This window comes from Coregonus lavaretus (assembly GCF_964263955.1).
Source record: "Coregonus lavaretus genome assembly, chromosome: 15".
NCBI lineage: Eukaryota > Metazoa > Chordata > Actinopteri > Salmoniformes > Salmonidae > Coregonus > Coregonus lavaretus.
Window position 1 is genome coordinate 26040567 of NC_140002.1, and position 15178 is coordinate 26055744.

The following is a 15178-nucleotide window of genomic DNA, read 5'->3' on the forward strand; positions in this document are numbered from 1 at the left end:
TTCTTGATGATGATGATTATATTGCATAGTTTCAGACACTGATTCAGTGTCTGCAGGACTACCGCATGTCTGGTCTAGGTCAGAGTTGTCCATACGGTTTGAGTCGTTATGGCTATGTCCTTGAGAAAGCTTACATGGTTCACTTCACAGCAAAAAACAACAACATTTGGGAACCATTAGTCCATGTTAGCTGTGTGTGTGTGTGTGTGTGTTGTTTTGTAGCATTTTTACACAATTACTGTAACTATACTGTACTTACTGTTTTTAGATCTTGAAAGCAGCATGGGAATTCCCTGGTTGATAATCAATCACTTTGATTGAAGCCCATCTACCACGGTCAATCAGCCACTGTAACATGTAGAGTATTGTAATTCAGTAATCCCTCAGATTGTGTGTCAATGGAGGGGATTATTGGTGAGAGGTCCATTGAGATGCAGAGGCTGGGGCTGCTGTGGTGAAAAACCAGGCTGACTGGGGGTCTCCCTGTGAATGACAGGGATGGAGAACGGGGAAAAGGGGTCCTCTCCATTAGAAGGCATCAATTTCCATGTGAGTCCATCTCTTAGTGTGGAGCACATTATCAGCACAATGTCCATGCAGATGGCCTTTCCTGCTCCCAGCCTCCCTGCCTAACTAACACTAAACTACAGTAGGCTTAACCCTGTTAGGTTTTTAACTTTTATTTAATTGAGACCAGGGGCTCATTTTCAATGGTGCCCTGAGCCCTGCTCATAGGGATGGCTGGGAGGATAGAGAGAGAGAGAGAGAGAGAGAGAGAGAGAGAGAGAGAGAGAGAGAGAGAGAGAGAGAGAGAGAGAGAGAGAGAGATGTTAGTCACTGGCTGCTGAGAAGGAAGGCTGGGAGGGGTCACCTGAGAAAGCCCTCACAAAGATGGCATTGATCAAGCCTATAGTGGCCGGCGGGGCCAGGCCTCTCTAGGGGGAAACACAGTCTGATCCCTCATTTAGGAGGACAGGAGAGAGGGGTCAGAGAGGAAGAGAGAGTGATAGAGGGAATGAGGGATAGAGGGCCAGATTGGAGTTGACGGTTTTTATAACAGAGTAGTTCAGTTTAATGCAAGTCACAACGGGGAGCCCCTTTCTCATCTCCTCTTGTTATGATTACGTCACTTGGCTCCCTCAAAAATCAGATTTCTCTCAATCGGAAAGGGTTTGAGAAATACACAAGACCTTGGAGAGCTTGCTCGGTCTGTCCAGAATCCAGGAGGTCTTCACTAAGTTCATAAAATAATATGAGTTATTGACAGTTATTAAGTGATAGTTGTATTTATTTATTTAACTTTTATTTAACCAGTAAAGACACTTGAGGTTAGAAAACCTATTTTGCAAGGGCGACCTGGCAAGAGGTCAGTAGGAAAGTATGATATAGGTGATATACAGTATATATGTGGTCATTATCACATTGAAGGCCTGTGAAGGGGTTGGCACTCTGTGTTCTGTTCTCTGTGTATGTTTATGGTACAGATGAGTAAGAGTGGGGGAGATGGGGGTGAAGTAGGGGGTCAGATCAATGCACTGGGTCCGGTGTCATGTGTCAGGCTCTTGAGTTTGGCGTGAAAGTAATCACACGGCCCGCTACTTCCTGCTTTATTCATCCCTGATTCATTTGTTTTGTCTCCTGTTCCCCCTCCCCTCCTAGACATCCCATCCGGTCATCAAAACGTGTCTCTACAAACATTACCAAACTATGCAGTTATTAATTAATTTATGAGTCAGTTAATTGGTTCATTTCATCAAGTTTCAAGTATTTTTCATTCATACAGCCTCATTGATTAAATTAGCAACAAACAACAAATCTATTATGACAATCTAATGGCACAATTCCTGTCTGATTTTAGTCAACATCGTGTGAGTGTTTTGGATAGGTTAGTATCAGACTGGTCTATTGTTGTGTATAATGATGATCTGTCTGTATGATGCTGATGATGCTATATGAAGTGCTGTATGACCACCTCTCCCCAGAGATGGACAAGTCATCAAAGAGCCGTCCAGTCCACTTCTGTTCCCCCTGCGTCCTGAGTCACAGGCCTGCTTTACAGCGCTGTCTGTCTGTTACCAGAACAATGTTTTACTTGATAGTACTCATAGGTAATTTTGCAATTATCAGATCTTCGCATTAATTTTTATCCATGGTCTTCAACTAATAGTTTTAAATGTTTTTTTTTAAAGGAACATTTGAGGTTATTTATATTGAGAATAAAAATTTAGTTACTATTTTTTAATGTTTTGATTGACCATACAGTGCCTTCAAAGTATTCATACCCCTTGACTTATTCCACATTTTTTGTTACAGCCGGAATTAAAAATGGATTACATTTTTTTCTCCCCCATCTACTCACAATACCCCATAATGGCAAAGTGAAAACATGTTTTTCGAAATGTTTGCAAATGTATTGAAAATTAAAATACAGAAATCTAATTTAGATAAATATTCACAATTTAGTCAAAACTATAACTAGCTCAATCAGGAACATTCAATGTCGTCTTGGTAAGCAACTCCAGTGTATATTTGGCCTTGTGTTTTAGGTAATTGTCCTTATGAAAGGAATTTGTCTCCCTGTGTGTTGGAAAGCAGACTGAACCAAGTTTTCCTCTAGGATTTTGCCTGTGCTTAGCTCTATTACGTTTCTTTTTATCCTAAAAAACTCCCCAGTCCTTGCCGATGACTAGTATTCCCATAACATGATGCAGCCACCACCATGCTTGAAAATATACAGTACCAGTCAAAAGTTTGGACACACCTACTCATTCAAGGGCTTTTCTTTTTTTTAAACTATTTTCTACATTTTAGAATAATAGTGAAGACATCAAAACTATGAAATAACACATATGGAATCATGTAGTAACCAAAAAAGTGTTAAACAAATCAAAAAACATTTTATATTTGAGATTCTTGAAATAGCCATCCTTTGCCTTGATGACAGCTTTGCACACTCTTGGCATTCTCTCAGCTGGTTGAGGGGACTGTGTGAATCAGGCCTTCATGGTCGAATTGCTGCAAAGAAACCACTACTAAAGGACACCAATAAGAAGAAGAGACTTGCTTGGGCCAAGAAACACGAGCTATGGACATTAGACCGGTGGAAATCTGTCCTTTGGTCTGGAGTCCAAATTGGAGATTTTTGGTTCATACCGCCGTGTCTTTGTGAGACACGTTGTGGGTGAATGGATGATCATGTGTAGTTCCCACCGGTAAAGCATGGAGGAGGAGGTGTTATGGTGTGGGGGTGCTTTGCTGGTGACACTGTCTGTGATTTATTTAGAATTCAAGGCACACTTAACCAGCATGGCTACCACAAAATTCTGCAGCAATACGCCATCCCATCTGGTTTGGGCTTAGTGGGACTTTCATTTGTTTTCAACAGGACAATGACCCAACACACCTCCAGGCTGTGTAAGGGCTATTTGACCAAGAAGGAGAGTGATGGAGTGCTGCATCAGATGACCTGGCCTCCACAATAAATAAAAATAAATAAATAAATTCAACTTTGACATTATGAGGTATTGTGTGTAGGCCAGTGACACACAATCTCAATGTAATCCATTTGAAATTCAGGCTGTAACACAATACAATTTGGAAAAAGTCAAGGTGTGTGAATACTTTCTGAAGGCACTGTAAATACTTTTTCACCTGAGGCAATAACAGTGGTTGTAAAGCACTGGAACTAGCAAGAGACAATTTCTAGTTTGTATCGTTGTAGTGTTAGGAAGGGGCAAGGTCAACAAAGTAGGTCTTGAACAGTACTTTCACTGGCTGTCTGTACATTAGACAGACAGACAGACAGACAGACAGACAGACACATCCTGCCCAAGGCGTATGCACAACCTAGCCACAAACCTGAGACTATTACTGTGCTCAAAGGGGAGACTGAAAAACTCCTCATGATTCACCGCTGAAACACTTTCTCTCCCTTGTTCAGAGGTCTGACAATACAAATATTATAATTGAGTACGAATAATATATTTATCTTAAATGGTTGCTATTTGTTAATGTGTTGCTATTTTTATGCATGTAATGTAAGTAGAACATATTGTACAGTATTTTAGAGCGAAAGACTGTCTTGCAGCCTGTGGTTTTCTCCAGCTCCATAGTAACCTATGTGGTGACCTGTGGGTTGTCAAAGCAGATTATCAACAAGGTGAATGTATTATATGAGCCGCATGTACACAGCCACCCATTATTCACTGCATACTCTATAAGCCACACATTCTGCATTGGTCAGTCATAGATTTGTTACTTACATAATTAGTTTGCTGACAGTGGTCCTGAAATGGTGTGACGATTTTGCAACAATAAATATAGAATGGGAGATATTCAACCTAGGTGGAGTGTCTCTGACTAAGTAGTGTGGCCATCGATCAACGGGAGCAGATCTGTCCAGGCAGAACGGCCACCACAGGATGGATGGATACTGACTGGACTCTGGTTCTAGCTTCCTCCCATACCCCCTGCTCCCCTGCCTCCCTCCCTCCTCTTGGCCTCCTCTGCGTTCCAACTTGGGCATCCTGGCCTGGCTAGTCCTGGCTGTCTCTATCCCTCTGTGAGTCAGTCAACCCTCCCACTCCCCACACCCTACCTCTGGAAAGGCCATCAGCACAGTCACTGAGTGACACAGACCTCTCACCTCATCACACCTCCTCAGCCACTCACAGGCCTAGACCTGGGTGGTTGTTGGTGGGTTGTTGGGGGCTGTTTTATAGGACTATGTGCATGGGAGATGACAGGAATAACAGAGTGCTATATATAATTGGTGCTCCTTGTTTCCCGGCAGTGGGCACCCCTGGGGGAAGGCCCTCCCTGCAGAACCGTGCTGATAAGTCATTTCCAAAAAAGAAATGATCTCATCCATTCCCTCCCTTCTTTGTTTAGTGCTCCCTCCTTTTTGTGAATTTGTCTGAGAGTACGTCTGTGAGATAGATTGTGTGTGTGTGTGTGTGTAACTGTGTAATTGTGTGTGTGTGTCTGCAACAGATAGTTGAGAGGGAAGCAGGCAGGGTTGTGATAAACACCCTGGCTGGGTAGTACTAGGGGGATCTCCATCCAGGAGCGGGCTCCATGCCTTAGTGATGAAGTCATTGGGAAAGAGCCTGATTCAACAGGACCAGATCAGGCTGACACAGTGAGACATGGAATTCACCGTATTTATCACCGTAACTCAACTAACTTTTTCTACACTCTTCACAAATCATTATCAGGGGTTATTGCTTGCCTACATGGGCTATTATTACATGCAGGCATGTGCACAGATATAACCCTGCTGGAGCACCTGGCCTTTTGCCCTCCTATTAAAAAAGTGCCCTTTTGATTGGTGGTGTTTCTTAAAACAAATTACAAATGTTTTGTCTCTTTTTTCTCTTGTAACTGTAAATGCAACTAATTGTCTATCAAACGAGATAATCTTGAAATAAAAGTCCCCTCCCCCGCCCTTCTGCCACCGCGAGCACGGTTGTGCATTGCTGCATAAACTACCCACCGGCGCCGAGCGGAGAAATGAATACCGCCAGTATGACACTACCCGTCAAAAGTTTGGACACACCTACTCATTCCAGGGTTTTTCTTTATTTTTACTATTTTCTACATTGTAGAATAATAGTGAAGACAGCAAAACTATGAAATAACACACATGGAATCATGTAGTAACCAAAAAGGTGTTAAACAAATCAAAATATAGTAGCAACCCTTTGCCTTGATTACAGCTTTGCACACTCTTGGCATTATGATGAGTGGTTTAATCATAGATATTCAGAGTTGTGACAAAGACTTCCAGGTTTCATTGTCTCAGGTCAGACGAACACAATGCCATTAACACCAAACCTGAGTTTCTGGCTGCATCTGGTTGTACTGGAAGAAGTGTTATGTTTGATGTGAACTTGGGCCCTGACGGTGTTGTGTTGAGTAACACTAACGGTTGCCTAAGCTCTTTGTTGTGATGTTGTAACCAGTTTGACCTGGCCAGGGGTTTTAGCTAGCTGTGCTCGCTGTCATATGAGCATTGCTCTCTATTGCTGTCATGTCCTGCCCCTGGGTTGGGGGTGTGTGTGTGGTTATGTATGATTGCGCCACTATTTTTCATGTGTGTATTGTGGCTGCTTGTGGTTGTGTGTGTGTGTGTGTGTGTGTGTGTGTGTGTGTGAGAGAGAGAGAGATAAAGTGTTTGTGCATGTGTATGTGTATGTGCATGCTTCTGTGTAAGAGAGCAAGAGCGCGTGTGTGTGTGTCGGGCAGCTTCACAAGGAGCCAGGGGTCATAGGTTACCTCTGACTCATGTTCTGTGGAATTTGGTCTCAAGGAAATGAACGCACCAAAAGAAAAGGGATTATTCTCTAACGCGGCAGAAGGAAATGATAGCTCATTAAAAACGGGCCGTTGTTGACGGTCACAAATTAACCCTTTCATGTTTTGTCCTCTATGTAGGAGGAGGATGTATTGGTGGTGGTTTCAGTAAGGAAGCAAGTCTCCTTGTGAGATCTTAAGAACATGCCTCAGCATCTGAACATTCCACACCTCCCTGGTTATTTAACAATGAGTTGATTTTTCCTCCTTGATGTGACTTGGCCATGAGTGGGTAGACAAGTAGACCTTCAAAGCCAGACTGGGAGCTCAAATCGCTGACGGGCGAAATGAAACCATGGCTATTTGATTTGGCACTGCTTGTTTCTTGCAGACAGACACCCATATCATGATGCATTATGTATTTTCATTTCCATTCTTCTAAGAATGGCCTAGGCCCTATCTCTTACCTGTCAGCATGTGGATGTCCACAGGTCCCCCCAGTCAGTCCTGCTGGCAGGGCTTCAGTCACAGCCTCTCATCTCCCCCATCAATAGACAGAACACTGTCGATTTGACCGTTTGACCGTCAGTGTATGGAGTGTGTGTGTGTCTGTCTGTCACTGTGTGTGCATGCATGTTTGCTTCAGTTGTTGTATGATTCAGTGTGTGTCACTCAGTGTGTGTGATGATACCTATACCTCCCCTAGATCTGAGTCAGTCCTCAGTTCCCACCACTGACCTGAGATGTGAGTGCTGTGAGCTCACAGGGTGAGGAGAAATAAGACTCATCATCTGCTTGATAAGGTCATCCCTGCATGAATCTATGCATCACTTAGTTTAAATGGATCAATACAGGCTTCATAAAATTAACAAGAGAGTTAGTACACCCAAATGTGGCACAGGAGCTGATCTAATATATCAATGTAAAAAAGTAAGTGTCCACTGACAGTTTGCTGCAAAAGTGATCTGTTATTTTAGGTCAGTGATGCATTACAAGTCATAAAGGCACCCCCTGTGTCCCACCTGGCATCATCAAATAGCCGCTGCTCCCACGTTTTGTCCACATAATTGTTTTAGCGTGGGCTCTGTAGTCCAAACATACCACCTCTTCTGGTCAATGATGCCGTATATTTGCCCTCAGTGTTGCATATTGATTAAATCTAACCATAAGTTGTATTATTTGTCTTAGCTCTGAAGGCTTTTGGTAACTTTTGATTGCATATAAGTGGCCTTTATTATGCATTTGTAGATTATTGTAGGGACTTCATATGTAGCTTCAGTTTGAATATTTTTGTTAGATGTATTTATGTAGGCTCTGGTATATTGTGAGTCACTGAATGAAGACCTGTCTGATCTAGTACATTTGTTGAGTTTTCTTAATTCATCAATAGTTAAAATTATCTGAAAAAATGAGGAGAAAAAATGTATGCTATTTTTTGTTTTTGATGTTGACATATTTTTTTAACTGCACATTTAAAATAGGTTTGTCTCCCGTTGGAGACATTGCAATGTTTTCTCTCCCGTTGGATTGCATAATATTACTGCAAGTTGGACTCCCTTATTATGGTTTACTGAAAATATAGTTATCTCATTAGATGTGAGAAATTCAATGTAGAATTCAATGTAGCATTTGTTCAACAATAGTTAAATCAGTAGCATCTCTTACCAACATGAAAAAACTAACTTATTTTAGAAATTGGTGTGTAAAAATATATTTTATAGGGATTTTATAGAACCAAAATGTTCACAAAAGTATTATTTTGCAAAAGTTCCAGATACTGTATCACAAAATCACAAGGCAGAGAGAGAGAAAGATAGAGTCCTTAAGTACTAAAATTATGTTTTTGACCATTGGTAGAAGGCAGTCAAGAAATAGACTACTATGATTGTAGAATTTGTTGTTGGTTTTATACTTAGATTTATTTACTTAGTTGCATAGTTAGTTGTATTAGATTAATGCTTTTAATATATTTAGGATTATAGAATAAATGCATGACTTGATTCAAATCTCCTATCATTTAAATTTGTGATATGTTTTTGTTCAGTTGCCTATAATTATGTCTGCTTGTTGTTCATTTAGGGAGAAATGTTATTTTGAAATCAGTGACGTTATTTTAGCTAGAATCCATACGCATCAATTATGACTGATCTATTTTATATCCTTATTACGGGAACTAGATAAGCCATATTCCTATTTAATAGGGAAATCCTATTTTTGTATTTGATTGTTAGGCTAATTCTAAAAGTGTCATTTTGGTTTTCTAGGTTTTTCTTGTTTGCATTGAATTATAGTTATTCTCCACCCACCAACCCTATTACATTTACATTTTAGTCATTTAGCAGACGCTCTTATCCAGAGCGACTTACAGTTAGTGAGTGCATACATTTTCATACTGGCCCCCCGTGGGAATCGAAGCCACAACCCTGGTGTTGCAAGCGCCATGCTCTACCAACTGAGCTACACGGGGGGCTATTACACCCACACTGTACCTCTATAGTAAATATATTGATGTTATAGTATTGTAAACCACATGATTTCAACAAACATGGTGGTTACAAGGTTTGTTCAGTAGCTGTTGAGAAAATAGCAGGAATTTATTGTTTACTGAATAGTACTATTTTATTAGACTTTTACTGAAATACGGCTACTGCCAAATTCTCCCTCTTATGATTAAAGAGCCAGCAAACTCAGGGTGTGGTGACAAAAATAATTGAAGAGAAAACATTTTATTTAAAAACTCACAGAGAGAATATCTACTACAATAATGACCCATCACATTTATTTTTATTTTTATCACATATATTTTAATGCATACCTTCAGAAATCATATATTTTCCAGATTCCACATACTCACATTCTCACTGGTCCTCAGTCTGAATGTATCATTCCCCTTGAACAAAAATACATAACAATCACTGTCTGAGCCTCTTACAAAAATACAGCACAAAATATGGTTTTAAAGATACTTACAGGTATATAACACAACACAAGTCCAGAAGGTTCACAAAGCATTGGTCTGTAGAAAGTTCTCGAAAGTTTGTGATAGTTCCAAAAGCTCAAAACAGGCAGTTTTATGTACATAAAGACACACAGATACAGCCCTGAGGTATTAAAAGCATGTTTGTGACTGTTAGGTTTGAGTTTCTGTCTACTTGTTGAGTTTTGGTGTCAGGCTCATGACTCAGTGTTGCTCATCGTACAGGACATGAATTGTGCCCGCCATTTCTCAAACCCTGACTTGCTCTCTTTGTTCTTGTCAGTTTATTTTTAGTCAGTCGGAAATTGAATGTCTGATCTGATTTTGAATTTATTTATTTGTCTTAGTGTTAAGTTATTACCAGGATTGTTGTACTAATTAGCATCTTGGAAGCAGTTTGGTTTATATGTGTGTAAAAGTGTTTATAGAATGTGTAGGATGAATGGTGGAGGGGATGAAACTTTAATCCACTCATCTTCCTCTGGATCTTCTTTTGTGCATTCTCTATTGTGTCAGTTGAGCATGATCCATCTCTAGGCTTTTCTTTGTGACTTTTTTTTCTTTCCATTCATGACAAGGATATCCGTTATTCTGTGTTTGGTTAATGATTAAAATAACCATAACTGTTGTAAACTCATGCAAATGCTTGCTGTGACAACAGGCTGAGACAACTCTTGTTTTCTCACACAATGAGAGGGAAGGTGTGTGTGTGTGTGTGTGTGTGTGTGTGTGTGTGTGTGTGTGAGAGAGAGAGAACACGTGCACATGTGTGTGTTCAGTGTGTAAATGACTGTGTAGTTTGAAAGAAAAAGTTATTGGTCCTATAAAGTCTACAGTGTATGCCTTTGTGAACATACAGTTTGCGCTTTGAGTTGTGTCTTGGGACATACCACCCCCACAACACCGTTACAGATGTAGAAGTCAGGAGTTGGAATGCTTTTAACAATGGTGGTAATGGGCTATAATTGACAGAGTTGTGCTGCTGAAGAGTGTAAGGTCTTTAGTATCTATTTGTTTAGTGATTAATCACTAACTCCTGTCTAGGGATGGGCCATTCTCTGTTCCAGAGCATTCTCTCTCTCTCTCACACTCTCTCTCTGCTGCTCTCTCTCTCTCTCTCTGTCTCTGTTCCTCTTCCTTTCTTCTTTGTGTGTGTGTGTGTGAGGTGGGGGGTGGTAGTGTGCTTGTAGTTGGTGGCTGAATCTTGTAAAGGGTTTTCCTAATATGGGCTGTCTTACAGCAGCCTCCTCATCCTATGGCTGGTAGAGGGCAGGGCCTTCCCCCTCTCTCAGCCAGTGATGACACAGGCACGACTCACTTCCTCATTAATTGGCTGAAACCAGTTCTTACAGGAACCGCTGGTGATAAATGTGAGAGTTCTGAGAAGTCATTCATTTCTCCTCGCTTGCTGCAGCGGAGAGGAGAGGAGCATTGCAGGGGAGTTGAACGGGTTCGCGGATGTGTGTGTGTGTGTGTGTGCCAGAGTGTGTGTGTGGTTGCCAGAGCCGGAGTGTGTGTGTCTGTGAACTTAGAGGACAAGCCAACTTTTCCACTTTTCTTTTTATTCTCTCTCTTTTTGTTCTAAAACAAGCTGAAGTGTTAGGATATGTAGCTCTCAGTACATCCTGTACTTTTTCAGTGTTTCCTTTTTTTTGGGTCTGTTCTGAATTCCTGTCTGTGGGGATGAGCTGTTTGAGAGCACATTCTCTCTCTCTCTCTCGCTCTCTGTGTAGAGGGAGGGATGCAGGGAGAGAGGGAGGAAACAGGGAGGCAGCACTGTACAGGAGGGAGGACAGCATGTCTCCCTTTGTTGCTGCCCTTGGCTTGGTGGTGAGTAACAATGATGTGACGTGTTCTGTGTTCCCCTCCTCCCTCCCCTCTGTCTCTCTCCTTCCCTCCATCCCACCCTCCCTCCTTCCCTCTATCTGTTGGCTGTGTGGCAGTGCTGTCCCAGTGCTGGGCGTCTCTCTACAGAAGCCCTTTAGGGAGTACTTGCAGGCCCAGAGAGCCAAGATGCACCACCATGCGGGAGAGGAGACCCCAGCCGTAAGTACCTCATCCAGGGCCTCATCCTCTACTCTACTCTACTCTACTGCCTTCCTCTATTCTCTAAAGAATGTTTCCTTTCTTTCTCATTCTCTTAGACTCCCTCCACTTTTCTTTCTTTATCTTCTCTCTATTTCTCTCTCTTTTTTGTCTCCCTCTCTTTCAGTAATTTACTTTTTTTTTTTTAATTCACTTTCCTTTCAATCTCCTATTCACTTTTTATTTAATATTTTATTTTCTCAGATTTTCATTCCTCCCATCTCTCCCTGACTCTCTTTCTTCTACAGTAGTGGGATGAATATATACAGTGGAGATGATCTGTAGTCCAGCAGTAGTAATGTAATAGTACTGGACCTCTCAGGGCCTCTGCGCACGTTTAGAATGACAGGGAGAAGGTTCATTGGGTGCATGGTGGGCTGGGCAGACTGAGGGGAGGCAAGGAGGGGGCTGGGGCTAAGGGAGAGGGGGCCAGTGTAGGGTCTGGCTGTAGTGCTATTAGCAGTGTAGCACTGTTAGTACTTAACAGTGTTAGCAGTAGGTGTGCTGAGTCATGCTTAGTCTGAGTGGATGGGAGTGTGTGAGTGTTCAGTCACTCCTCCGTGTCACAGAGTGCCCCGCCTGAACCCATTGCTAGTGCTGACTGGGGGGCGGGTCCCCCCTGCCCTGCCATTGACAATCCATAAAAAAAAGCCGTCTGGAACAAAAAGAGCCAGTTGTAGCTGGAGCCGTATCTCTTTGAAAGCTTCTTTTTTTTTTTATCTCTCCTTCCTTTTTTCTCTCTCTTTCTCGCTCTGTCTCCCTCTCCCGCTCCTTCTCCCTCTCTCTCATTTTCTCTCCCACTCCCTCTCTCTCGAAGTGATTCATTGAAAACGTTTTTATTTTTTTCCCCCTCATCCGATGTGCGAGCTAGTGAGAGAGAGAGAAAAGGAAAGGAGAGACTTAGTTGCACAACGAGAGATTAAGGCTTTCTAGAACAACGTTCCTTTTTTCTTGTAACTTGAACCTCCTGCAGTTACAGGAGAGAAAGCGAGGCAATTTAACTTTGGGGAGAAGGAGGCTGCCAGTTGGGGTCACCGGGGGCGAGGGAGGAGGTTGGCGGGTTTGCTTTTTACTACCACTGATCTCTATCTCTCTCTGTCCTGCACATGGATGGATGTGGGAGCAGATCTCATCCCACACAGATAGAACATAGGTTCTAGTTTAGCATCAGGGACTGTAGATGCTAGGGACTGCGTGGGGAAGGCCGACTCCATAGTGACCAGGGTCTCGCCCTTCTGTTTCTGTTCCGTTCCTCGCAGGATGAAAACTGGCTGTCGTGGGGCTTTGAGAAGGTGATCGTGGTCATGGTTTGTTTCTTTGTCTGCTCCATTGTCAACTCCATGGCCCAGAGCTATGCCAAGCGCCAGCAGCAGCAGAAGTACTCTGAGGGCAAAACCAAGTGAAGGCGACACTGAGAAGAGAGGAGAGCAGCTAGCCTAGCACACATTCTGGGCTCTCGCTCAAAAAACCCTCAGCACAAACTTGCTGCTTCCTCCTCTTTTTTCTCTATCTCCAATAATCTCCAATGAGACACAAACCGCCATAATCCGAAGTATGGGCGTCCATGTTATCGATCGATGGATATCCATCCATATGAAGTAACCGTTTTCTTTGTTTCTGTAGTGGTACTGAAGGTTATCCGTTTACATGGAACTTGGACTTAATTTATTCACTTACAAGGCTTTTTTTTATAGAGATGATGGCCCATAGTTTTTTGCTTCCTCAGCGGTTGTTCACTATAAGGTAGGTGCTTGGTTATGTGGTGTGGTGCTGTATGGATAGGACATCCATTTCATTGAGCAGCTCTACAGTGACTGTGTGTGGGTGGGTTAGCAGCTACTGGTACTGATTTTCCTCTGCGAGGCTTTAAGTACTCTTTGGTCCAGCTTCCACTACTAGAACAAATGGTCTTATCATAAAGCCTGTTTATTTAAATGATTATGTTTGGCTTGGATGGGTTTTATATTACTTAAATTATTTGGTGAGTGTACTGTAATGCTGGGACTGAGGTTATATATTATGTAAGTTGTGTAAGGCCTAATCTGTTTTTTCCCAGTTAATTTATTAGGAGTTGTGATTTTTGTTGTTTTTTGAAATGTTGTTGCATTATGGCAATATGAAATGGCATAGACAATGAATGTACATGGACTGCACATCTTGTAAATATAGCTATGATAATATATGATTTTCATAACTTCACTTCTACAAATCTGCTGTAGATAGAATAAATCAAATAAATCAAAACAGGGAGTTCAATCACTTGATTTTTATCTGTACGTATGCTACTATTGATGTCATTTCTATGCTGTAAAATTCCACAGAGTGAGCACCTTTGGGTCAGACTTCATAAATCGTCCATGAATCATTCTGCTGGTCCCTTTGTCTGGAGTTATTGTTCTACTTCCAGTAAGAGAGCACATGAGTCAGACCTGGGGCTGCTCAACCAACCAGATGCAGTGATGGATTGAATCAGATCTGTGTTTGTGCCACTTCTGTAACTCTCTTCCTTATAGAGCCTTTCATTCAGATCCCAAGTTGTGTTTGGTGGTATCTGTTTACTTTATATGATCTTTTAGGGGTTGTGCCTGGTTTGAAGCTCGTGGTAAGTGTTTCCTTTGTCTTCAGTGCCTGACTGTGGAAGGAGTTTCAGACAGTGTGTGTGTTAATGCAGTAGACTCCTCTGCACTCTCTCAACTCCCATGTAAAGCTTGAACGCTCCGCAAGCTCATGTTCACAATTCCGCTGGGAGGAAGGGCAGCACTTTAAATGATGTTATGTCATCAATATGTATATTTTTTTCTGTCTTATGCTTGTTGGATAACGTCAGCTGGCTTGTGATCCAAGATTCCTATTTTTTGTAATTGCTGGTGAATTATTTTTGTATTTTTTTTGTACTGTTGCCCTGGTATGTTGGTTTGGGAGCTCCGGGCAGACAGGCAGGAAAGGGGGGAAGAGCGAGCAGAGAGAGAAAGAGAGCGAAAGGGAGAGCGCAGTGAAAAGGGTCTGTGGCGTTACCTCCAGTGAACCCTCCTATGAACTCGCTGCACTGCCCCAGTGACAGAGCCAGGAGACGAATCAGTCGAGTAGATTCAAAACAGAGAGGCACTGTTGAATGCACAGAGACTCAGCCTCCCTCCAGTCTGCTGCAGCTCTGCTAATCACGCCATTCAAATACAGCCTCACTCTCTCAGGGTAAGTAATGGAAGGATTTTTTTCCTCCTCTTTCCTCATGTTGCGTGTGTGTGTGTGTCTCAGGCATGTCCGTTACTCTCTCGGCCTGTCAGATAGCTTATCAGACTGGTGTTGGCTGTTACATTGCAAGGCGACAACAGTCTGTAGGCTGTCTGACATTTCGGGCTCTTTCATCTGACCAGCATCCTGTTTTCTCTTTGTCTGTCTGGTGTTGTTGTCGTTGTTGAAATATCGGTTTCCATTTTGAGCTGTGTGGTCTGATGTTATAGTTCCTTTGTTGTAAAATATTTTAGACATACGTTTTGTTTATTTTTTATTGATGTGTTCTTTGTTGACTTCTTTTAAAGTGGTTATATATGTATGTCTTTTTGTAAATTAAAATGTATTGCCGTTAATTTGTCTGATTGGTGTGTGTGCGTGTATGTGTGCATGTGTCTCTATCTTTACTTTAGTTTTTCGCACCGGTATCATTGCCTATCTGTTAAAAGGGCTTGTGTGTGTTTCTGGGGTTTGGCTCAGTCCCCTTGAATTTCCAGAGAATCAGGAAAGCACACACCTTATTGCAACACTTCATTGTGACAGACAGCCAGTATTTGCTATGGTACACACAGTCCTCACCTCAGATAGTTC

At 42.1% G+C, this 15178-nt stretch overlaps 1 protein-coding gene across 4 annotated transcripts in view; it reads left to right on the top strand.

The window, feature by feature from the left end:
• Nucleotides 1-13723, top strand: part of LOC311142868 (vacuole membrane protein 1-like) — a 95592-nt gene extending 81869 nt beyond the window's left edge. For 3 of the 4 annotated variants that reach the window (XM_084178568.1, XM_084178570.1, XM_084178569.1), the window contains 2 exons: nucleotides 11215-11317; nucleotides 12616-13723. In XM_084178568.1, the coding sequence (XP_084034694.1) occupies nucleotides 11215-11317; nucleotides 12616-12759 (247 nt within the window). In that variant the 3' untranslated portion in view covers nucleotides 12760-13723. The remainder of the gene's footprint in view (nucleotides 1-11214; nucleotides 11318-12615) is intronic. The other variant, XM_084178571.1, reaches the window with a different exon arrangement.
• Nucleotides 13724-15178: the final 1455 nt, after the last annotated feature.